Here is a 26,144-nt window from a genome sequence, read left to right on the forward strand (position 1 = left end):
ACTATGATGAGCTGTAATTATACTGGCTGGATAGAAAATAGCTAGCTGGCCTTTGCTTTGAATGGAGAATGTGATGAGTACCACTTAGACCAGATGGAAACACAATGGATCGCTCATCTTTGTGTCTTTCAGTTGGGAACCATGCACAATTAAGCCAAGTCTCTGTGCCTTTAAAATAAATGTGGAATAATGCTCAGATCCAGACTTAACATGAGGAGTAATTACCATTTTGACAATCCTAGCCATGTGAAAACTGTGTGCCTGCTTTGTAGATTTGTCCTATAAGCACACAGTCTCAGTTTAGGGGAAGTTGAAATAGCCCTAAAACCAGGAGAACGGCAGAAAGTCTAGCTTTGTTTTTCTTAATGATATTGTTATCTTGCCTCCATGATACCACAAGAAACCCTAAAGAAATGCTGGTGGAATGAGAATTCAGAAATCTGGGCAGGCGTTTAAAAATCTGTGAGGTTTGAAAAATGTTATGGAAGTAGAAAAATTGGACATGAGATCTAAAAAGGAATCTCCCGGGGACACCACATGACAATTTCATAGTTTCAGATTCAAATAATCATAATTTTACTTTGAATAAATAACAGTTTAATTACACTGAAGAAATAAAATATGGTATGGTAGTAATACATTGGTATTATTACAGAAGTACTATTCCGCTATAGGTAGTTTAATGGTAGAAGCTACTTTTAATGACAGTCTTACCAGTACACTTGTGTACAAAGTAATATACAAGTTGCCAACAGAAACATTGCAGCAGTTGCAAGGATGTTACCAGCTCAAACAAACATCTAACAATACAATATACTTCAAAGTGAAAAGTAATAATGGTAGATTTACAGACATTAAAAGAGATAGGCTCTCCACTCGGAAACAATAAAAATAAAAAGCTACAGAAATCCAATTTTGCAATTTCATATTATCACAAGGAAAGACTTTCCTTTCTCCGACATTGCATCCCTGGAACATTTTGAGATGTCACAGCAACTTAATTGTTCTATTCTACAAGTACAGACTTGATTATTATTATTATTTTAGGCCACTGCTTGTATAGCTGACATTTTAAATGTTTTTAATTTTATTTACATACATTCAACCCTATATCACCACAAGAAAGGATTTATTTATCATACAAGAGGCATTTTAATCAGTGCAAGAAAAAGAAATCCATAAGTGATTGCACGGCATTGAGGAGGTAATATACAAATATACATCAAGACTGCTGAGAATCTAATATGCACATAATACAAATGGTCTCTGGTACAGATATACACAACATTTAAAGTTAATAAATACATAGAACTGTTAAACCACAGAGCTACTCATTTCATGAGAGTGGGTATGTCAGTAGTGAAACAGTGTGAGGATAAGCTGCCAGGCTATTCCCAAGGGGATGTGAACAATTGAAAATGGCATTATCTGCAGCAAGGGTGGGAATCTATGACCCTTTCAAATACTGCTGTACAACAGACCCCATCATCTCTGACCACTGGGCATGATGGCCAGGACTGAAAGGACTCCAACAGCAGCTGGGAGGCTGTAGGTTCCTCATCCCTGATCTAAAGGAAGCTTTATTTTCAAAATAAGCTTTCCTCAATGACAAAAACTGCCTGTCCATGCTGCCTAAGAATAGGGCAATTGCTTTAGTGGCTCAGACTAAAACCCATGGAGTCTATTGCTCTGTCTCCAGCAGGAGACCAGCTAGATGTCTCTAGAAGTTACAAGCAGGGCTTAACAGGTGTTGTTCATCCCTGTTGCTTGTGCTGAGCATCTGATTGGCTGAGATTACCCATATTCAAAATTTATCTATTTAGGCCAGGTGGGAACCAGTGGCTCCAACAGATGTTGTTGGCCATGCTGGCTAGGGCCAATTCCTACCCTTGATTTAGGCAGTGGTGAGCTGTGAAAATTGCAGCCAGTGACCAAGACGAGCGGGGGTGTCATGCTCTGGGTATCTACTGAAGGCAGTTGAGGGAAGGGGTAGCTTGCACAGCACCATGCAGGTGGCTGCTGGTGAATGGCCAGCAGTGCCAGGCACAGCTATGAGCCAATGTCATCAATGGCACTTACAGGGCACTTCTAACCATGTGGAGCTCCTCCACATGGCTCAGCTGCCTCCACCAGACACACCATGCAAAAGCTACAGGGCTCCTTCCCCTCCTGGTTGCCATTCAGAGGTGGCACTCATCTACTGCTTTCTGGTCGTTGCTGAACTTAGGTATATATAGCGAAAGGCCGTTGCTCAATGAAACCTCTGTGCCAAGGGTCACAGGTATTGTATCTCCCCAAGTAGGATTAGGAAAAACACCACCATCACCTGCGATGATTCTTCATGTACATGAGTACTTCCAGACATAGACGTGGAGGCATGCATGTACAGAAGCACCCTTCACTGGAATAGAATCCTCTTTGCATAAGAGCTCTGTGTACCCCCTGGAATGTGCACAGAACTCTGACCATTCCATCGGCAATGCTTGCTTTTCTCAGCCTAGAAAGATACTTTAAAATATATATTTCCTCCCAAAAGGACATACTGGCCACAATATGCTTTAAGGGCCCCAGATAACAGTGATGCAGAATTGTTTTAAAAACACTCGCCATAATAAAACGTGTCGCACCCGTCCCCAGAAGTCACAGAAGTGTCTATACATACTTTTAGTTCCAATAGATAGAAATAATAATGTGTCGGTTGGGAGAGGGTGGCATTTGACTAGCTTGTTTCCTGGCACCCACTGGGAGGAATCAGAGTGGAGTTTATACCTTCCCTTGGCTGAATGAACTTTCCTTCCCTAAGCAGCTTCCCAGCCTTAAGAAATACTATTCTAAAACATGGCTTAAGTGCAGCTAATTTATGCAGCGTATCTAGCAGCAGTTGCATTTTTGCGCTCATTTTGTAGGGACATCACCACCAGCTCGGTTGAAAAATGTTGTTAGGACAATACACACAGCTAGAAGCACTTTTCTTTAAACTCACATATGGGAATGAAATATACTGATGAATACATATTATTTCACAGAATGTTGTTTCTTATTATATCAAGAAGCACCATGTTTAGTGCCAAGACAGCCCCTTTGTCCCGTAGTTTGTTTTTTTAATTACATAGAAGTTAAGATCTTGTACATAAACAGAAACCCATACAGTGTGCATTAAAACCACAAGAATAGTTTCAAAAATGGCTCTTAAAGTTATCTCTTTTTTTCCTCCTCTGGGTTTTCTTTCCTCCCAAACTGTTTCAGATTGAAGATGTATTGTCAAAGGAAGAAAGTAGTTTCAAACTACAGCCCACCATAGACCCAGCACCTGCACACAGAAGAATTCCTACAGCACAGGAGTCTATTTTCTCTCCCCCTTCAGTATGTACACACAAGCAATTGAGTGGGCTATGCTATTATGGGGGAGGGCCCTCACATTCTTTGACCAATCAGAAAGACAAGGTGCTGTATAGGGATATGGAAAGATAGCACAAGTCTCCAATTCCACAGAAAGGCCTGCCACATGGGACTGCTTGAATGTACATGCTGCAGGGGAGGGGGAAAAGAGGCTTATGCCCCAGAGAAACCTCTGATCATGTGCTGCATCCATGGTGGCCTGCACTGAGCTCAGAATATTCAGTAAACATCATCTGGAGGTGCCCAAGTAGTTACCAGAATTATCTTTTCCTTTCCTTTCCTGTTTTTTTAAATAGAGGACGATAAAAGTTTTCCACCGCTACTGAAAGTTACACACCCTGATCAAGTGTGCTATTTCAAGTGTGTGTGTGGGAAGTTTCAATGCACATATGGAGGATGCTTGCTTGCAAGGACTTGCGAATTCGCTTCAGTGGAGGGGGCAGCTCTGCAAATGAAATAAGTAACAAATGCACAGCTGCCCTCTTGGCAGAAGTCGTGGCATATCCCTCTTGTGCATGTCTTGAAGCAAACCAGAAATACTCCAGTCCCTTTCGATTGCCAAGCTACACCTCTCAGGAACATGCGTAGAATAGAACAGATCTGTTCTACACCAAGTCCAACATTTTGTACAGTATTTTGACATAGTTATGAACAAATAAGGTTTGCATTTTTATCTTTATCATCATCTTGCCTTTTAGCAACTTGCCTGGTAGTTTTGGCAAGCTGTTCCCCTGGATGGAATTGTTTTATTGCACAAGGCCCAGAAGCTCTTTCCAATATTTTGAATTACCATGCCTCCATTGAATTGCATTGACTGTTTTGATGAATTTGTTATTCTGGTTTGCTACTCTGTTTGATATTATAATGATTGTAATGCCTGTTGCTTTTTAATGCTACTGCAATTATTGTGAGCTGTTTTGAGCTCAACACTGTTGCTGGATAAGAATACAAACATCAAATCAAATAGAATTCGTTCTGTAGGTGACCACCTAACTTACAATGCTGAACCAATGAACATGTTAAAACCTCCACTGCTGTGGCCCCTAGATTGTCCAGAAAGGACTGTGGCACTTCAGATGAAAAAGGTTGCCCACTCCATAGAGGTGGCAGAGCCATTTCTGGTGTAACACTTTTTATGACACTTCCATTTCTGGAAAAGAACTAGTGTGAGCAGTGGTAAAATGTCAAGCACTTCACCCAGGAATGATAGCTCTCTTCTTTGCTAGATCCCCTTTAGTCACAGAACTTAAAAGCAGCATGCCACAAACTCGTATCTCTCTCCCTGTTCTATAGTCCTGTGCTTCCTTCTTTCTGATAGATTGGGGCTTCCAAAAATCACTGAGCCACCGCAGGCTAGGAATTCCCTACTGTACTAAAGAACTCCCAAGCTGTGAGTGAGGAGGTGTTTCCTTGCTTTCATTGCTAGATGCTCCTGAAACTTGTTCTGGCACCTCCTTCTCCATCTTACATCTTACATCAAAATCATACTGAGATCTAGTATAGGCAGGCTTTCCCCATATACTCTCCTTCCGAAAGGAGCTGTATTCTAGTAAAACTCTTCAGATGTGGAGCAGGGAGGAAGAGGACTGGAGATGGAGAAGTTTTTCATATCAGAACTGCTCTTTGATAACTTGCTCAGCTCCCAACCTGAATAGGGTTGCCTTTCCTCTCTTGAGCATCAAAGGATCAACTTGTATGGATTCTAAAAGCAAACGATTTGCCCTAGTCAGCTTCCAAACTCATGTTACTCGGGATCTTTAGTTCTCGGCAGGCTACATTCTAGCTACAGCTTTAGTTTCACTTTACATTCTGCTAGACGATGGCATTAAGTTTGCCTGTTCCCAGTTTTTAATTCTTTCAGTGTCTATTTTATCTACTGTTGACTGGCCCCCACAGCTCTTCGTGATCTGCCTTCACGCAGATGTGTGACAGCACTAGATTCACACAATGCTGTCCATCTGGTGCTTGGAACGCAAGCTACAAGTTGCAGCCCAGCAACTGGAACCCCACACACAATCCTTGGTGCAAGATGCAAGGATCTAAAAAAGAAAACTGCCCACGTTCAGTCCGTTCCCCCCCCCCCCATACACGTAGGACCTGATCAAAAAGAGGGATCTTAATATAGCAGTCTGCTTCTTTGTTTGAGCTGCCTTTGCTGGATCAGAGTAACCTTCTTTTAGCAACAGGAGGCCAACTATCTTACTATAAATGTGATTTAAGGTTGCTACCTTTCAGATGGTTGGCATTTCAATTTTTGTCTCCTGCATTCTTAGATCTGGCAAAAGAAGAAGAAGCTACAAATGTGGAGCATCCAATTTGAGAGGGTTCTTAATTTTGTTGCAGTGGGGTCTTGATTCTGACACGAGTGGATGACTGTTTTAAATTTCCTTGCATTTGTTCACAGACACTCGGCTTCCTCCAATCATTCCTGTCATTATTGTGGCCGAATTCACATTAAGCCAGTCGAGTTTTTAGGCGCTACAGTATTTCTGCCATCTTAATCAGGCTGCCAGCTACATATATTAAAATACTTCTCTTCAGTTATCATATTGGGTTGTTGTTTTCAGTATGATTTTACAAGTGTGCTCAATAGATCCTGCAAGCTCATTGCTGATTGGTTGGAAGAACTCACTTTTAGAAACAGAATTCATGTGCAAAGAATGCAGTAAGGAGTACAGAGAAAACATTTGGTCACAGTTTCTTATCTTAGTAATATTAATGTAACCACGGTTATTTAGAATACGTACACGACACACACAGCTACATAGATATTAAATAATTATATATACACATTCATTTTTTAAATCTAATACTAACACTTTATCCTCTTGTTACTGAAGACTGATGTTTTGGCATTTCAGGTTTGAAATCTATTTAAACCTGGGACATAGGAATGAAACACATTTTCAAGTATACGTCACAGTGATTGAACTTTGTACATGGAACCGAACACATGTTGTCTTCGCAAATCCAATGCCAGCAACAGACCAATGAAAAAGCAGTTGCCTATTAAAGACATCACTGCCTAATAACTTTCTTTTGGGTCATGTTGGCATTCACACAATTTCCAATAAAAAGCCAACAGTCTTATAGACAAAAGATGGCATTTTTTTGAGGGGAGGGGAGAGACACACACATCTTTTTCAGTCTGAGCCAGTGTATTTTTCCTTTTTCCCAAAAGTATTCTATGTTCCTTTGTTTCTGTTATTTCCATATTTACATGTTTGTTTGTTTGTTTGTTTGTTTGTTTGTTTTAAAAAACTTAATAGGGATTTCAAATGTGAGCAGAAGAAATGCAAAGCCTTTCCTTTTAAGTTCACTAAAAACCACTAAGAATGTAAAAATTTCAAAATACCTTATAGGAATTCTTCAAAATACAGGAAGTATTTTCATGGTGGGGAGTGGGGGGGTGGGGAGGGGTTACATCACCACATACTTTACATTACATCCACACAAGTCTACCTAATCACTTTGGTTAGACAAATATCAGTAACATACAGTAAAACATCATACATCTCACAAGACATGGTACAAAATTTCTTACAATCCAGTACTGCCGCTTTGGGGGTGGGGGAGGATGAAAACCTACTTACAGACAATTAACATAGTTCACACTAGAAAAAAACCAAAACCTATGATTACAAAATTTACTTTTTTGTTCTAATTAAACTGTTGTATGTTTCAGTTTTCAATAATCTTCCTAAAGTGTGTATAATCTTGCTCACTGATTAATGTAATATTTTTTTTTGTATACTATAATAGCCATTATTAGTAAATTAGCATTTTGCCAATGGAAAAAAATCTGTTTTTAAAAACTTCAGTTGACTTCTTATTTGTAGAACTCAGAAGAGGGGGCTACTGCTCAAGACTCATAAAAACAGTCACTTAGAAATGATAAACTTAAAAAAATGGTTACACTGGAGGAAAGAAGCCATGAATTTCTCTTGCTTTCTCTTAATCTGTTCTCTTACGGTGTCGAGAGGTCTTTGTTTTACAGCGCCTCTGCAGTTGTGTCTGAGGAGACAGACATGGTCACTTTGGCAATCTTAACTGTGTTTTTAATACACCTTTCAGCAGCCTTGTGGACATTACCTGGGTTGTTAGCATGTCTGTGCTGGCAGTCAGACTCCAAGCTGTTATCAAGAGGCTGTGCAGTCCCATTGCAAGGTGGAAACATGCTCCTGAAAGCATGTCTCAGGTCCTTGCTCCTGAGAGCATAGATGATGGGATTCACGGTGGAGTTCAGCAGGCAGAGCATGCTGCAGAAGGCAAAGATAGTCTTCACGAGCTTGTTCATCTTCCCAAAGACATCATAGAGCATAATTGCAAGCAGAGGACCCCAGCAGATGATCAAAACCACAAGAATGAGGACCAAGGTTTTGGCCAACCTAATGTCCATACGTGTTTGTTCCGGCCTAGTAATCTGATGCACTTTACCATCCTCTGAAGTATGTATTATTATGCTCTTCTGAGTGCCGCGCTGGAGCATCCTAACAGCATGACTATGAGCCTTCCACAGTATGTACATATAGGCATACACAATAAAAAGCAAGAGTACAGTGGTGACCCCAATCCAGAACAACAGATAGTTCTCGTCTATTAGAGGAAATATATCTGAACAAACAGAATTGAGCATTTTGCAGTTCCAGCCCAGCAGAGGAAGGACAGCTATTACAATAGCTATGGTCCACATCACGCAGAATGCTACAACAGCCTTCGATCTGGTGACAATCCTCTTATAAGATAAGGGCCTGTGTATAGATATATACCTGTCTATTGCGGTGAGGAAAAGGCTGCCCACCGAGGCAGTGAACGAGGCTGTAACTCCACCCAGTTTGAACAGGAACACGTTAGGGCTGTCTTTCCGATGGAAAACATGGAAGTCAACAAAACTGTAGACGAAGATTACACTGCCCAGGAGATCAGCTACGGCCAGGCTGCTGATGAAATGGTAGGAAGGCCTGCAGCGAAGGCTTCGGGACTGCAGGATGACAATCAAGACCAGAAGGTTTTCCAGAACAGTGAAGGTGCCCAGAGTAAGGGACAGTACTGCAATGGCCAGCTGCTGGCTAGGGTTCAGAATCATAAAGCACTCCATATCCATGAAGTTATCCCCACATTGTATATTCTCCTCATTATCCTTGAAGGTGGTCAAGGTCTTGTTGTAAAAATCTGTAAGGTTGATCTGATCCTGTGGGTGCCCACCCAGGATGGCATCTTCTCCTGCAGTCATTTTTGGTCGGAAATCGCCTCGGAAAGAAGACAGAGGGAATTTCTGTGGGTAGTATCCTAACTTGGAAGCCATGTCACTTTTGAAATCTTCGTACTGGATATCGCTGGAACCCATGTATAGAAGATCTGTCGTAATTGTTCTGAAGGTCGTATCTGCGAGGCCATCTAGGACTGACTTCATAACCCCAGGTGTCAGTTATGCAGGCTTGTGGGGGGGAAAGACAGGAAAAGGCAGCAATCCTAGTAGAGAGGGAAGAAAACCAAACTTAATTAGCTATATGCAAACTATGCAAACTATAGAAAAAGGGCAAAAAGTATTGTAAACAGCTTAGCTGAGTAACATCCAACAATACTGCAAAGCTTATTCTACCTAATGGTGGATCTGTCTCATATTTTACATCAAGTGCACATTCATTCAGATGTAGAATGTCTAGACTGCTGGGCATGGTTATGCAATGCAATGACTGAAGGTAGGGCACGCAGAAGTATTAGAAAATATATTAATTTTTATTAAATTATTATAGCTAGTTCTGCTGGATACATTTTCTAAATGGAACTTTGATGAGAGCCCCCTCAATTCCTTCATCCAAATTGATTAGACAGGGAAGTGGTATGCGAGCATGCACAGCTCCAAAAATCTTGTCCAAATCCTTAAGCCACAACCAAATAAATTATCCAACAAACCAGGACTAGGTATCTGCAAGCCGGATTGCAGAAGTGGTAACATCAGATCAAGGAGGATGTTAGCATTTTTATCCTTAAAATGCTTAGTGAATTAATCACAGCAGATCACGGAGAGTTCTGTTGCATCACAATGCTGGCCAAGTTGGAAAAGGCCCAAATCACAGGGAAGAGCTCTACTGTGCAGTGTTGGGCATATATGACGATGGTAGAGAAGTATTGGGTAGGCTCACTAATGAGTGATTAATTGTGTTCAATCACTTACTCCAGCTGCACCCTACAATAAATGTGAATCACCTATGATTGCTCCTCAACTTTTGATACTATTGATAGCAATGTTCTGATGCCTTATTTAGAATAGCTATAGCCCTCAAAGGACTTCAATGGTTCTATTTCATTCTTTCCGGCAAAAATCCCCAGAGGGTAAACTTGGCACATGCTTGCTGGGCATCTTGGGAGACATTTGTTCATAGTTCCACAGGCGGGTAAACACTGACATGTATACTGTGCAATTTATAGCCATTGAATGAGATCATCCAGAACTTTGGAATGACATGTCACCAATACACTTGTTACAGCTGGGTCTCTACTATTCCAAACATCCAAGACCAGTTAATCACATGAGGTCCAGCAGACAGGGGTGGCCTGTCCTGTTTTGCTGCCTGTTACTGCTCTTGCTATTGCTCAGGCGCTCTAAGATGTTCTCACTCAGCCCAGCTCCAATATGGGGAATGAGCTGGGTGGGAGAAAAGTATTCAGAAGTACCCCAAAACAGTGAAATGACACAAGGGAGGGGTTAGGTTTCACTCCCCTTTTCCACACGTCCACATTTACATTAACAGTAGACCTTCTGCACCAGCTTTATAGCAAATGGAGCAGAACAAGATGATGACAACAATGATTTAATCATTTTTATCCCACCTTCTCTCCCAAAGGAGCCCAGGACAGCAAACAACAAAAGAGGAAAACAAAACAATTTTTTAAAGAAATAAATGAATGAATAAAAATTCTTAGCAGTCACATATTGTTATAGCTAATAATTTCACAGTTTCCAGAAACAGTCATCAAAATGCCTGGAAGGTTTAAAAATTCCTCCTGAATGTTAATAATGAGGATGACATATGTACCTCTAGGGCCGTGGGTGGCGGAGATGTATTGGAAAAAATGGAGAACTATACTGAGAAGGCCCAGCTATGGGTCAGAACTAAGTGGGCAGTGCCCAGCAGTGGCATACCAACTGGGCCTGCCCTGGCAATCATAGGGCCTGAAATTGTTTATACTGAGGGAGGTACTTTTTGAGGTACTTGGCTCCCAAGGTGTTTAGGGCTTAGTAAGCTAGTACTAACACCTTGAATTGGGCCAGAAGCCCAATGAAACCAACAAGGTACATTCTGATTTACCTTCAGCTTCCAGACCATCTCCAAGGGCAGCCCCATGCGCAAGTGCCTAACTGTAGTTCTGTTCTGGCACCATTCTTAAAAGCTCTAGTGAGAAAGGGTGTCTGTTCACAGAACATGACAAAGAAGACAGGCCAGCCAAGATGGCGGAGATCCTTCATTGGATTTCATGACACCTTAATTTTTACTGGAAAACATCCATGGGGGACTCCATGTTTTATGAAAACAGTGTGGAAAGGGGTGGAGCTAACCACCATATCGTGTTCCCATGTAATCTGATGCTGCTATTAGTCCTGCAGCAGAACACATACACTTCATGGGGCAATTTAAATGGGGAAAGTAGTATCAGGGTAAGGCTAACCTCCCATTCCCTTTACTGCCTCTGCTTGCTCTCATTTGGGATTATCCCCTGGATGCGTTTAGGCAAAAATGAAAATGTTAGGAAATCCAATAACAAATGTCCTATGTCTTGTCAAATTTGAGAGGCAAGAACATGGTCTTCTACTTTATTGTCCCAAGGTTTAGGAACTGTCACCCTGTTGATGTACTTGTGACTCTTCGCCTGCTTTTCGGGTGGAGGCAAGTAAGACTCATTTGTTCTAACAAGCATTTTTTATTGTATTGCGTTGTGGTTCTACTGTTTTAAATTGGTATTTTATGGTTGTTGTAAATGTCATTGTAATTTTAACTCTCATTTTTACTGTGGTTTTATTGATGTTTTATGTTTGGACTATGAGCTGCCTTCAGCAAATTGTTTAAGACAAGATAAAAAAAATTATAAATAAATAAACATCAAAGCAACAAAACATGGATTAATATTATTTGGGGGGGACGGGGAGCTGAGAAGAACAGAAGCCAATTACTTGTGCTGCATTTCCAGATACAGTAATTTGCGATGTGCTCCATAGATCTGCCAGTAAACAAAATAGGGAATTTGCCTTTAATTGCCAAGAGTATATATAAAAATAGCTAATCCATTCAATGTCATGGGCTGGATGTACAGGAGTGGTGGGAGGCACCAGCTGGGGTGGTGATAGCCTGCAGCTTATTCAAATCAATATGTGGAAGTCTGGTAGTAGATACCCCTTAGTCTGTTTTTGCCTGTGTTCTTGGGTCACCTTTGCTCATTGCCTCAATCTTCCTTCTCCTTAACGTACACTTTCCTTGGATTCCTCTTTCTCTGTCAGTCCTTACTCTACCTACCAAAGTCTCTGGGCTTTCTTACACTTCATACAGCTAACTCCTTTCTTTGGATCCTGTGTAATATCTTAATCCCAACAAAACTGGCAACTTCCCTTCCCTTTGCTGCAGTGCAAATTTTATGACAGATATTTGTCAGGGTAAGGTATTATTTATTATTATTTATTACATTTGTATACTGCCCTACACCTGTCGATCTCAGGGCAGATAGGAGTGGAAAAACCTTTACAGCCCATGGGAAGCATTCCCTCAAGGGCAACGTTCTGGGGGCCACATGCCAGTGGAGGCGGGGAGAGGCAAAAGTGGGTGGGGCCTGAGCCAAAATGTGGGTGGAGCAAAGGTTGTGCTTCTTACCCTTTGCATGGTAGGCTACATTCCAGCTGTACAAAAATCAGACGTTTCTACACGCACCTCTTTAAACGTCCTCTAGGCAAGCAAGGAGCATTAACATAGTTCAAGGACACATAGCAACCATGCAAAAATAGTCAGATCAGAGCCAGGAAGGGGTGTGGCTTGGAGAGAGGGGTGTGGCCTTAGAAGGAAACGGAGGAGGTGTGGCTTGTGGAGAATTTCGTGAGCCAGAAAGGCTACATTCCGCCTCCAGGCCCAATGCTCCCTAGCCCCATAAGGAGGTTGTGGACTCTCCTTCCTTGGAGGTTTTTAAGCAGAGGTTGGCTGGCCGTCTGTCATGGGTGCTTTAGTTGAGATTCCTGCATTGCAGAGGGTTGGACTAGATGACCCTCGAGCCCCCTTCCAACTCTACGATTCTATAATTCTAAGGCATGGAAGAAAAAGATTGTGTGGGTCCTAAAGCAATATGGACATACATTTGGAAGATGCAAATGGAATAGTAGCACCTCTCATTTTGACAGAAAGTTTTTTTAAAATCTATACAACATGACAGTGGACTCAATGGAGAATAAAGAAAAATCAGGGTAGAAAACAGTAAGTGTTGCTAATGGTGAGCAGGGAAGTCCTGCATATGATTTAGTGCTGGCTCAGCAAATCTTGGTTCATAATTCAGTCTTCCAAAATATAGAGATGGAAGCGTCTCAGAAATACTGTTATAGATAGACTCTGCTAAGATGGACACTTCAGCTGGTTATCACTCTGTATTTTTATTATGCTGTTGTTAACTGCATTTTGTATTATTCCAATTGTTTGTATTTTAATTCAATTGATGAGAAAGCACGTTTTACAGCTTTGTTTCTTGAGAAGCTAGAATGTTCACAAACATGCCATGTCATCACAGGAGCTCAGCCAATTGGTGCTGGAGCTTTCATCACTACAAGAACAAAGTAACATTTATTTATTTTTAAATGCTCTGTACCATTGGTGTCCTTGTGTAAAGTGCCAGGGGCTTTTGATCCAGTAGAAGGTATCTTCTAATGGAGGAGGTGACGCCATTTTTGCCGGTTCTGCTTCCTAGCAACAGCACTAGGCATGTCAATTGGATTCTACCCAAAGTCTGCTTTTTATGACACAAAATCCTGATAATGTGAACGGAAGCAGAAATAAACCCTTTTTAAACCTAAGTAAACTTTTAAAAGAGCAGATTTAAAATATGTGAGACTGAATTTGGAATCAATGTAGCATTCATCCACAAATGTTCGTGACAGATTATACAGGTGATCAAAATTAATTCCCTGACTGCTATAATTTATAGCCATTCTTGAAGCAAAATGTATCAATATTTCATGTAGTGCAGAAATGCTAGAAAACAAATAGTTTTCTGGTGACTTAAACTGCCACACAGTTAAAAACAAAAAGCAAAAATAACTTCACTCATTTATAATACAGGCAGAGTGTTGTACATAATGTTTCAATTAACCATTTAAAAATTTATAGAAGTGACTTTACTTAAATATGTTTATTTCTATAACACAAGGGGTTGCTATTTAAATCATTCAGTAGCAGACAGTTAGGAAAGTGTTTTTTAAACATTTTTCAATTTTTCATGAAGCCTAAGTATTCAGTGATAAAGCTGCAGTGAGTATGATTTGTTAGTCTACTCAGAATAAATACCCCTTTCTCCACCTTTGAAGCACAAGAGTGTGTGAGATCGTATGTTTATTGAAAATGCTAATAAGACACTCTTATGTTTTAACAAACGTTCAGCAAAGTACTACTCTGTATGCATATGCTTTGCCAGAACCATAGTTAATGGGATCATGAAAAGCAAATCCCACCCTGCATTTCAATTCCCCCCCACACCCGTGCATTTAGATTTTTACAGTAATTTCCAAGTTATTGTATTTGCAGACAGAAATTTATTTGCAAGTACCAGGGAGTTCATTAGAACAGAGTTTAGACTTTGGAGGATGCTGCTGACATTAATTTTGTTTTGTTTGCTGTTGGGACTATCATAATTGCAAATCACTAGCAATGTGTATAAATGCACCTATTAAAATAGGAGGGAAAGTTTATTAAAGCCGGATCAAAACAAATCATACAATGAATTTGGGGGTTTGTTATCAATATAAATTAGGTACATATGCCTTTAAACTATGATATGTGAAGAGTATAAGACCAACCCATTACTGGTCTTGGAGATCCTTCAAAATACTTTAAAAAAAATAAATCATTTCTTAGTGCTTGCTTCATGCAAGCATACTCAAGCGCTAGTAGCGCTTCATCCTGTCTCAAACTTGATGACAACAAGAAGGGGGCATCAAGGGGAAACCTGACATTTGTCACTTCAAACAAACAAACAAACAACATGCATAGCCTTCAAATAATTAATTAAATAAAATAAAATAAACAAAGGGGGTTAGATCCAGAAGTTCTCCTCTCTGAACAGAATACCCTTTTTCCCACAAAGAAAAGATACTTACACAATAAAAAGGGAAATGAAATCTAGCAGGCATTGTGTATCTCTTGCACAAGTCTACTCAGCGGTACAAGCTTCCACCATTTGCGCTGAACAATGCCTTTCACTATCTCTTGGGCAAAGATTTGCAGAACAGCTTCAGCACCAGAATTTCTTCCGCTTGCGCATTTCTGGATCCAGCCCAAGCCTTACAAAATGGCAAGCCTTTGCTGTTGAGATGTGGAAGCTTATGTTGACAGCTTTTTTGAAAAAAAGGATGCCTGAACTCTTAAGCATTTTGACCAGTACAGCATTAAAAAGTGCTCCAAACTCTAAAGCAGAGAGAGACGGAAAACTTAAAATGTGAGATTGGAAGAAATGAAAGATTTGGGGGTGGGGTGTGTGGAAAAGTGAGAGTGTGATATGCAACTTTTAAAATATGTAACCGTCAGCATTCTTACTTCTATGTGTGGAGAGGAGAGTACAGTAGACGGACAGAACAGTGTGGATCTGATTCCCCCAAGAGACTTGTGAAGGACGTTTATCTCTAAAGGGGATGTATTGCAAGGAAAAGATGACATGGATCTTCAAAGAACTAAAATATATGCAAAACAGAAATTTTCATGATTGCCTTAAACACCACAGTTGTTATCAATAGTAAGCTGCATGGCTGGCCAAATAGAATTGGCTGGGAGAGGCTCAGAGGTAGGTTAAGGCAGCACGACCAGTTCAGTGCCACTGAAATGTGAAATACTTAAGTCCTCCCCTGGAGAGGCTAAAGGGTAGGTTAGGAAGCCCTGTATAGATCAATGTAAGGCTTGTTCCTGCATTCCTCACATCCTGCAAACTTTAAAACGTTGAAATGGATCTCTCCTGCACTTCACAAAATCAGCCCTCAAGTTAACTATCATGTGGTTGTGCAGGGAGATTCTCTTGGGTACTCTGTAAATAATTTGTGAACAGTTCAAATTTAATGATCTCTGGGGCCACTTCCCAATGCAGGGTGTAGTCGTCCTGGCCTATTCATTTGGCGATCAGGAACAGGCTGCAGATTCAGCCCTCCAGTTTTCCTTGTCGTCTCTCAAGTGCAGATTCCCTTCTTTCCTCAGCCCTATTCAGATGGACAAATCTACAAATGCAACATGCCAGCAGAGTATGGATGACTGTAGACTAGGCTGTATTTATGTTTAGAGAACAACATTTACAGCTAACTTGATAAACGGAGGTGAAGAGTTGAAAATAGTTATCAAATGCCTATATTTACATGGTTGTTTAATGCACATGTATATTATCTAATTAATCTTTGACCTGCTATTAATTTATTAGTTTAATTACTTGGAAATTAGAAGACTGTATTAATCTGGGGGAGGCAGTTTCAGATGCACTGTGTTTACATTTAGATGAGGGAGGTGAGGAGTTTGTTCCTCCCTTTCTTTTTTAAAGCATCAGCACACCAACCAGGTCGCTGCTCTCTGTGAAAACGGGGGCTAGGATGCCCCATGGGAACAATTCTAAATAATGACAAAGTATAAAGTGCCTGAATTACTGACAGGCAGCTTTTGAAGGCACAGAAAAGGATCTTCATGAAAAGAAAACACCTGTAGCAGGTGTTGCTTTGTGTACCATATCTGCTGGATTTCTTTAGGGGCTGCCAACCATTTTGGTCTAGTGGTTACATTTTTAATTTTGAGACCACCATGGAGGGGGTGTGGCTTAATATAAAATTAGAGAGACAACCACCCCTGGTAATCTTATGCCCAACATGGGAAATCAGCTTTTTCCTGTGTGAGCTGACACAGAAGACAATTATATTGTAAACCGCCTGGTAATCATTGGATGATGGCCAGAATAGACATTTCATAAATAATATTAACTCAGTGTAAGTTCTCTTATCCAGGAGCAGCTTAGGTGTCTCTTATCATCCTGTAGTGGACGATAGCAATGTTTTATGGATGCGTTTTCCCCCCCTTTTATGATCTTATTTTCTAAATTATGCCAAAAAGGCTGAATAAATTAAATGAGTAAAATTGTGGTAGAATGTGTGGCTTAAAAGAATCACTCATATGGGCTCTCTGCCACCTAAAACTCAGTGTCACTACCTAAGAATATTGGGTTTTTTGCTCCAAGTTTTCCTATCATTACCTTTTAGTATTTAGTATATATTGGTGGCTTACCCACTTACCTGGGAGTAAGCCCCATTAAACTCAGTTGGACTTACTTTTGAGTGTGCACACATAAGATTGCACTCTTATGTGCTTGGTCATGTCTTTCTTACCTTTTTCTGGTATGAACACCCACAGGCAATGGCATAATTCATCAGATGTATTATTTATATATGGTACCGTTATATATTATTTAGTGCGTTTTTGTTCTGCCCTTCATCCAAAGAGTTCAAGGCAGGATGCCTGTCCCTCAAAGATCTCCAGTGTTATTCTTCTATAATCTAGTATCAAGTCTTTCTTTTTCAAACAGAATCAAGCAGAAAAACTTTTCCTGAATATAGGCCTGCAACTGAAGATAACAATTCATGTATCTAAAGGGGATTGTACCCAACAAAAGTCTAAATAAGCTATAATAAAATTTGCCATGAGTCACTTTGCTGTTATAGACCTATAAAATCAACTAGATAATCTGGGGAAATTTTACTTATGGTACCTAACTCTACAAAGCATCATAGAATGGATATGGGCTTTTTCATGATTATCCCTGCAGTGACTCATAAGATTAAACACTTGTTATTACTTATTTTCTGCATTTCTTTTTCACATGGGGAAAGTATAGAGCATTTGGACACTCCCCCCCCCCATGTGTGTTATGTGGGGTGTGTGTGTGTGTGTGTGTGTGTGTGTACAAACTCATTCAAAATACTATGGTCTTATTTAAATCTCTTACAACTGCTTATTAGTAATCACCTCCTAAAGCCGACCCGCAGACGGCCCAGGAATCAGTGTGTTTTTACATGAGTAGAATGTGTGCTTTTATTTAAAATGCATCTCTGGGTTATTGTGGGGCATAGATATTTGTTCATTCCCCCCCCCAAAAAATATAGTCCGGCCCCCCACAAGGTTTGAGGGACAGTGGACCGGCCCCCTGCTGAAAAAGTCTGCTGACCCCTGGACCAGGTGGTCCCTGTGGTCCCTTACAACTCCACAATTCTGTGGTTCTATGTATCAGCTCTGTGTAAGGATAGAACACTGGCCCTGAGGTTGTGCACTCTGATGCTCCCAGAGAGCATGGTTGAAGTTAATAGTGGGATTATGGGAATAGAAATGCCCACCCACACAAAGTTAATCAAAGTAAGACTGCCTAAGAATGCCCTAATATTAGTCACAAAACATATGTTTATTATTATTGGGGGGGGGGCTATTTCAAAAAAATTAAAAGCAGTGGCCCAGATGAAGTGTCAAGCTTCAGCTATTTGTTTTATCTCTGACTGAAAAAGAGGTTTGACTGACATTTTAAAAGTTGCTAACGTATTTGTTGTACAAATTTACTGAGCACCAGAGTTGGTAGAAGTGAGTTCCACAGATTTTGTGCTGATGCAAACAAAAAAAATCTTCCAGGCAAAAATAAAGCAGGCCCGGTTTTTTCAGCAAAAAGTAAATAAATATAAAAAAACAAACAAACCACATTTGTAGAAGCTGCACTGAGACCATTACAAAAAAAAAACCCCTCTCTGCTATAGCTATACCCCATCTGCACTGTATATTTTAAAATAAAAAGGTGGGGTTTTGCTGGCTTTAAAACTGGTAAAAAGGTATATTATTATTATTTAGTACATGTATATCAGGGACATCCAGCTCCCAAGAGACTGTGATCTACTCACAGAATAAAAAACTAGCAGTGATCTACCCTTTTTTGGGGGGGGGGGTTCAGGTCAAAGTTGTTGAGCATTTTTTAGGGAGGAAGGTCAAAGTTGTTGACCTTTTTGGGGGGTTGATGTAAAAGTTGTTGATCAGGAAACAAATGGCCTCACAGCGAAAACTACGTCTTCTGTTCTAGCGATCATGCGCAAATGGAGGATGGGCCAAGGGGGTGGGGCTGGATCCTCTTTTTCCCACGCAAAGGAAAAATCAACCACAATTGACCAAAACCTCCCAGGGATCGACCAGTCAATCGTGGTCAACCAGATGGACATCCCTGTGGAATTGATTTATTGGTTTGGCGTGACCCCTGCTAATTGATTTACGATCCACAATTAGCTCTTTATGCCCGGCGCGCTTCCTCCGAGCTGCGCCACTCAGCTCCGTCTCCAGTAGCTCTCCAGTCACGCCTCAGCAGAGTTGAACACAGCAGCGAAAACTGTCACGTAGCTTCACTTAGCTTCAGACAAACACACACAGAGTCCAGGTTTGTCTAATATCAGTCCTTTATTCCGACTTTCCCCAGGGATCTCCTGGGCTCACCGCAGCCATGACTAAAACTGCGACCTCTTCCCTCAGAGACCAGAGAGGAACAGAAACGAAACTCCTCCCAGACTCCTCCCAGCTTCTAAAGCTGACGTCAGAATGTTGAGGCATCATGGGAACAACTTAACCAGTTAAGTTCCAAACCCAACACCCCCTCTTGCCGAACCATTCTGACAAGACCTTTTTGAGTTCAACACCTTTCCCTTTGCCTTGTGCCCCTTCCCGGCATCTTTCCCAGGCACCTGTTGAACCCCTTCAACACTCCCAGAATCACACTGTGCGACACTTTTCCACGCACTTGTGACCTGATACCCTACTGACCCATTTGGGCCAGCAGTTGTGTCTTCTCCGTCAGATCCTTCCCCCTCTGACTTGACACCCTGTTTGTGAGCTTTCTCCATTACGCTAACCGGAGATGAAGCCTCACACCTGGACACTCCTTTCACAACCTTTGGAGATGCCCAAACCTGCCCTGAACCCTGATCTTGGACCTGGTCCCCATCACCGGGTTCTGAACCCTGATCTTGGACCTGGTCCCCATCACCGGGATCAGCCTCTGCCTCCCTTTCCTCCTCAGAATCAGACAGACATTCTGAGAGAAAATCAGGACTATTCCTGAGTCTTGAACACCATCCTGTTCACAGAACTCAGCCTGCTTACTGACCAGCAGCTTGGTTTGATCACCCTCTGGGTATGCAAACTTCCACCCATTGGTTGCAGGATCATATCCACAGAAGATCATTTCCTGAACCTTTGGACCACCTGCCTCAAAGAGCTCAAAGGGCTCTTTGGCTACCCTCCCAAACCCGGGAAAACCATGTACCTTTGCACCCTTGCATGCCCTGCACCCTAGGGACCTCCCACATTTCCGGAGTTTGTACCCTTTTGTGCACCTGTGCAGCTTTTGCACATGACTGGGAACCTTAGCACACTGCGCCTGTGCTTTTCCAGCATTCCCACCACCCTCCAGAGGTGACTCCAGAACAAAGAGATTGTTCTGCCCCCTTTTCACGTTGGCCACTTGTTTCCCCCTCTGAAAATGGAACAGGTGTCATTTTCAAAGCAAATTTTGAACCCCTGCTTCATTAGAGCTGATACAGATAACAAACAACAATTCAGTCCCGGCACAACGTAGACCTCTAGCTCCTCCTGTAAAGGAGAAAAAAAACATGTTAGCCACAGCAGAAACCGACTTTCTCATTCCGTCTGCTAACATCACAGTTGTGTCCTGTTGAAACAGCCCTGCAGTTCCGCATTTCGCCAGCAGGCTCGCTTAGCAGGTGCTGACCAACAGCAGTATTCAAAACTCAGCGTGTCACCGTGTCCTGGCTGGAGTTGTTCTTCACAGTTGCCATAGAAGCAGTGATAAGAAAACAACCCTCCCCAGCGTCTGAGCCACGTCTTTCCCTTGCGTTCCCACGCTGGCCTCCTCTCCGAGACTGGTTCCCATGAGAACTCAGCTGGTTGACCTTGGGACCTTCCTGCCCAGCTGTCTCCGCTCTCCATGGGCAGCAACGACGAACTCCAGTGGAAAAACACTGCCCGGGGCTCCTCCCAGCTGGCTTGGCCCTCCTTCTTCCGGAAAAGCACTCCTTGCCAGCTCCGCCCCCTCTGGCCTGGCTCCCACTGCGGCTTTCTGGGAACCTGCTTTGTTGACATTCCACTCCAGCACGCACAGTGGACAAGCCTTTACACTTGCCTTTGGAATCCTTCGCCCCCCCGATCTGCTCACCAGCACTCCTTGAGGCTAAAACATCAGGAACAGGGGCTGCAGCCATCTCTAGGCTTTTCTCAATACTTCTTCAGGGCTCTGGCCTCCTGCTGAAGCTTCACAGCACACGCAGCAGCACATTCCCAGACAGCCCTTGCTCCACTTCTTAGAGTGAGCATTTCAAACGCAATGTCCTCCAAGACCTGGCTGCCTGCCATTGTCTTCCGTTCTCCCAAGGGGCCCCAAGCTGTACTCACAGATTGCAAGCTCCTCCGGCACCCATCCGTGGGGAAACGATTTTCCAGCTGCTCTCAGCTCCGCAGCTCTCCTTTGCCTCTTAACACCAGGCAAAAATCTCACCACCTCCTGCCGCAACTTCAAACGCATTCCGGCACTCCAGTGACAGTTTTACAATCGGTGATTAAGGGTCCATAACCTGTGGAATTGATTTATTGGTTTGGCGTGACCCCTGCTAATTGATTTACGATCCACAATTAGCTCTTTATGCCCGGCGCGCTTCCTCCGAGCTGCGCCACTCAGCTCCGTCTCCAGTAGCTCTCCAGTCACGCCTCAGCAGAGTTGAACACAGCAGCGAAAACTGTCACGTAGCTTCACTTAGCTTCAGACAAACACACACAGAGTCCAGGTTTGTCTAATATCAGTCCTTTATTCCGACTTTCCCCAGGGATCTCCTGGGCTCACCGCAGCCATGACTAAAACTGCGACCTCTTCCCTCAGAGACCAGAGAGGAACAGAAACGAAACTCCTCCCAGACTCCTCCCAGCTTCTAAAGCTGACGTCAGAATGTTGAGGCATCATGGGAACAACTTAACCAGTTAAGTTCCAAACCCAACAATCCCTGCTGTATATCTTGTAAGTCTTGATGGTGTACTTGTTGAGTTCCATGATGGAAGACAAGTGGGGTGTAAATGTACTAAATTATAATATTTTTAAAAACTCAAAACTTAAAGGACTGGGAGACAGTACAAAGCAATTAATTTTGTTGCCATCTAGTTCACACTGCTGTACATCTGTTGGATGCAAGATTCAAAAGCAAAAATGTAAGTGATCATAGCACTATTTCTGCATTTGACTGGATTACAAAACAAGCAGCACGCTTGATGCTGGAAAGGGACTTTCAAATGTTGCAGACTGGGGAACATCTTGAAGTATTTGGCCAAGGAATGTAGTCTGAGATTCTGCCAAGCATATTCGTCCCGCAACATGGCAGCAAGGCCTTTGTACAACACAGCCTCCCAAATCTTCTTGCTTCTTACCTACTTTAGGTTCCTCCATCTTCTTCTGCATTATGTTAAAGAAAATGATCTATGTTTGGAAATACTAACACTAAATCAAAAAATAAACAAAAATGTGAAAAGGTAGGAAACTTTTTGAAATTGGGCAAACCTTCAGTTTTCAGTAATTCATGATAAATATGATGATGAAGAAGAAGAAGAAGAAGAGTTTGGATTTGATATCCCGCCTTTCACTCCCTTTTAAGGAGTCTCAAAGCGGCTAACATTCTCCTTTCCCTTCCTCCCCCACAACAAACACTCTGTGAGGTGAGTGGGGCTGAGAGACTTCAAAGAAGTGTGACTGGCCCAAGGTCACCCAGCAGCTGCATGTGGAGGAGCGGAGACGCGAACCCGGTTCCCCAGATTAGGAGACTACCGCTCTTAACCTCTACACCACACTGGCTCTCAGTTATGAAGAAACGGATATGGATAACAGTAGCTTAAAAAAAGACGCTGATTGAATTTCATGCAGTGGTCATTTAGTATTGTTTTCCCTCCCCTCCCCTCCTTTTATGAAAATGAATGATTTATGTCTGCTTGATACTGTGAAGGACTGGAAAGAGACAAAATAATTTGCAGAATAAATAATAATTTGTTTTACTATAACACTGTTGGTTTATATTTTTCTTGGGGTTTTGCCTGTACCTCGTAAACTGACAAAATCAAAGAGATTCTAGCTTCCTTAGTGCTCATCAACTTGTAGCTACTTTTGTAACAAAAAAATGTAAAGAATAAATTCAATTTGTAATCACTGTCTGAATTAACTGTACTTTTAATGTACCAGACATGATCATTCTATGGCAAACCAAGTTATACATGATGCATTTTATGTTCCTTAAGTAATGAAGTGACCTTTGATATGTAGTGCTTTAATGAAATATTCAATTTTTAAAGAAATTTCTGGAAAATGTGCTTTCTTCCAGAAAAAAGATCCCCCATGGTTTCAAAAATTCCAGATATTTTACATCTCTAATCAAGCTGTTGAAGGAAAAAAAGAGGGAAGATTCTTGAGCTAGCTTAAAGTAGGTTGACAGACGACTTTAAAAAGGGCACTTTTTAATTGAATTTTATAAAGAATACAGAGTATTTGAAGGTTTTTGAGGATATGTCTTCTCGTTTATTTATTTAGATCTAAGCTATATCCTATCTCAGGGGCTCAAGGGGGTTACAATATCTTGCAAATATTAAAAATGTAATATAAAAAGACACAAGACAAGTAATATGGAAAGGTGGTAATGATGGAAAGTTGAACCTTTGACCCAACTAAACATGCTTAAAGATTAGAGTTAAAGCTTGAGGGAAACCATAAACCACTGTATTTCATTCATGTATAATTATATTTAAAAAATGACCCTTTTTCTGGACAATAATGTTTGGAGTATGGATATGGATTTCATCAGACAGTACAAATGAGATGCTGGAGGCCTAAGGTAATGTTGCAGATGAAGTAGTGAATTGTTTTATGTGGGAGGAAAGGGAGAGCCAGCATGATGGATGGTGGCAGGGTTATGGACGGAAGAAGAGGCAAGAAACACATCATGAATTTTGGGAACAACAGCCATTTTCTACCAAAAGTAAAACTGAGGTAAAAAGTATTGACTACGTGCCTTATTTTAAGCGTATACTTCAGAAGTCCATTTGTAGAATGGTTAACATATTTGATATAACGTATCAGCAAAACTATAATGAGTATCATTGATTTCCCAGCCAGATTTGACATGGAGAGAAGTATTTTCAATGTAATAGGTTTGCAGTGTACCAGTGGTTTTTCAAAGGGTGTGGTGTGTCGCACTGGTTTTGCAGGAGAGGGTGGCAAATGTAGTGGGAAGATTCAAAGGCAACCAATATTATATTTGGGAATGAGTCATGTTCCTACAAAGCTATTGTTTTATACTTTCTGGATGTCCCGTGATCATATTATAAAGTGACTGTGTTCTGTGATATAAACCAAGCACTGCCGGGAGTTGTTTCTTGTTGTTTTCCACTGCATTTCTGATCAATTAAAAATTCAGTTGTGGTGCGAGCAAGTTTTCATTCTGAAACTGTGGCCTAGAGAAAAGTTTGAGAACCACTGCAGCATACTGTCAAATGATAAATGCAGATTGGTCTGATGAGAGGCGTGAAATGGAATCTGATGTAATAGCACCAAGAAAAAGCTGAGAAATAATTGTCAGTTTTCTCAAAGAAAGAGCTGATTTTGAAAGAGCACAAACTACTCATTAAGGAAATTGTTGGTGTTTTATGATTTTGGAGACAATCCAGAACTCAATCCACAATGGGAAGTTAAATTATTCATAGAATGATTAAATATACAAGTTTATATGTGAGACATGAATGGGCCATGAGGCAATACTGTAATGTAAAAGTTTCATAGACCCAATATCAACTCTGAAAAGGGTTTTGGGGACATTATTTCAAGCCACATACCCTAGTGCAGGTCTGTCAAATAGGCTGTTGCCACAGATGCCATCTTATCCAAACCTCTTCACCTCTTTTGCTTCTAGACTGGCAAGTGTAGGGACAGGTGCCACCTCTTTGGTAACTGGATTTAACCCAAGAACCTCCAGTTGCGGTCTCGTTTTTTTAAGATTACAAGTAGTGATGAACGCAACTGCAAACGCATTTTCTTAACATTAAACCGATGGAGGAAATCATTGATGCATTATCATGCTTGGTACAGTTCTGCTGTTAAGAAAGAAAGAAAACATACTCTCTGTCATCAGCTTAAGTGATGAACACTTCTCAAGATGATGTTTTATGCCTCTCTTCAAAGCTGAATTCAAGTTAAGTAGGTATTCAGATACATACCCTAAGGGAAACAAATAGCTGGTGAAACAGATACTTCCTAGCGTTTCAAGATATCACACCAGATTGTTGGGCCATGCAGCATACATTGAAAACGTGCAGATGCTTCTGCTTATGTAAAAAGAAAGAATTATAGTGGATAATGCTATTCAGAACAACAAAACGTGGGTGATGTCACATCTGCAAGCCTCAACTGCAAAAAAAAAATATGTTTAATGTAAAAATGCATTTCCATATGCTAAAGGGAGTAGATTAACTCACTCTGCACACATATAAACAACAACTATTATGTCAGCTCACTTGAGCAATGAAAAGCTTACAGATATTGAGGTAGTTCTTGGTATCAGCAAATGAAAATTGTTTATGCTGAAGTGCAAACAATGAAGCTGAGAAATATCCAATGTGTTTTAATACATGCCAGAGACACTTCATGTGGAATGTCTATCATATGTGAAATTCATACAAAAAAGCTTTCTGAAAAGAGGGGATACAGAAGTAGGGATGGGGTGACTGGGCTCCAGTGAGATTATACTAATACGTTTGATTTGCTCTCCGCACACCAAGTTGGACCCAGAGCTGCTCTTCTGCAAGTGGAAAAGCTCATTCTGTCCACATGAGGGACTGATATCCAGAAGCAGGTTCCCCTGGATTGAGTGGAAGAGGGTTCTCTCTACCCCTGGGGCCCATACCCTCACTCCCAAGCTGTTCTGCATGGGGAAATGCAGAGGGAAGATCTTTGCATCTGCAAATATCACCTTCTCCCCTTCTCTAGCTCATGGTGGATACAGTAGATCTAACCTATCTGCACACTATGTTAAAAACAGGCAGACGTGACTAAAAATAACGATTCCGTACTAATTTAACATAGTCATCAAGGGGAGAAAAGCTTTGCAAGCTTTCCTAAAATGCAGGTGTGAAAATTTACTCCAGCTGGGCTAAAATAAGATTTTTATAGTGTTACTTAATCAGCATCGTCTACTCAAGTCTTTCTAGTAAACATGACTAACTCAATACACATGATTGCTTCAGATAAGGTCATCTCTAGATCATGTAAAATATTACAGCTTTGGTACGGCCTTTTCCTCGTACATTTTCAGTGAATAAAATTGATATACAGAAGTACCTAATTTGTTCATTATCAACAGACCAGTCTGTGCTGGAGGGGGGGGCAGCCAGATATTCTTGCCCAGGGTCTTGGATGGCTAA

General features: G+C 41.4%; 1 protein-coding gene across 2 annotated transcripts in view; it reads right to left on the reverse strand.

Moving 5' to 3' along the window:
• Positions 1-675: 675 nt before the first annotated feature.
• Positions 676-26,144, reverse strand: part of CNR1 (cannabinoid receptor 1) — a 31,367-nt gene continuing 5,898 nt past the window's right edge. The window contains exons 1-2 of one of the 2 annotated variants that reach the window (XM_080998304.1): positions 13,240-13,382; positions 676-8,871 (exon numbers count right to left, since the gene is read on the reverse strand). In XM_080998304.1, the coding sequence (XP_080854430.1) occupies positions 7,391-8,812 (1,422 nt within the window). In that variant the 5' untranslated portion in view covers positions 8,813-8,871; positions 13,240-13,382 and the 3' untranslated portion in view covers positions 676-7,390. Of the gene's footprint in view, positions 8,872-13,239; positions 13,383-26,144 lie in introns of those variants that run through there. The other variant, XM_080998303.1, reaches the window with a different exon arrangement.

Source organism: Podarcis pityusensis (assembly GCF_964106645.2).
Source record: "Podarcis pityusensis genome assembly, chromosome: 3".
Lineage (NCBI taxonomy): Eukaryota > Metazoa > Chordata > Lepidosauria > Squamata > Lacertidae > Podarcis > Podarcis pityusensis.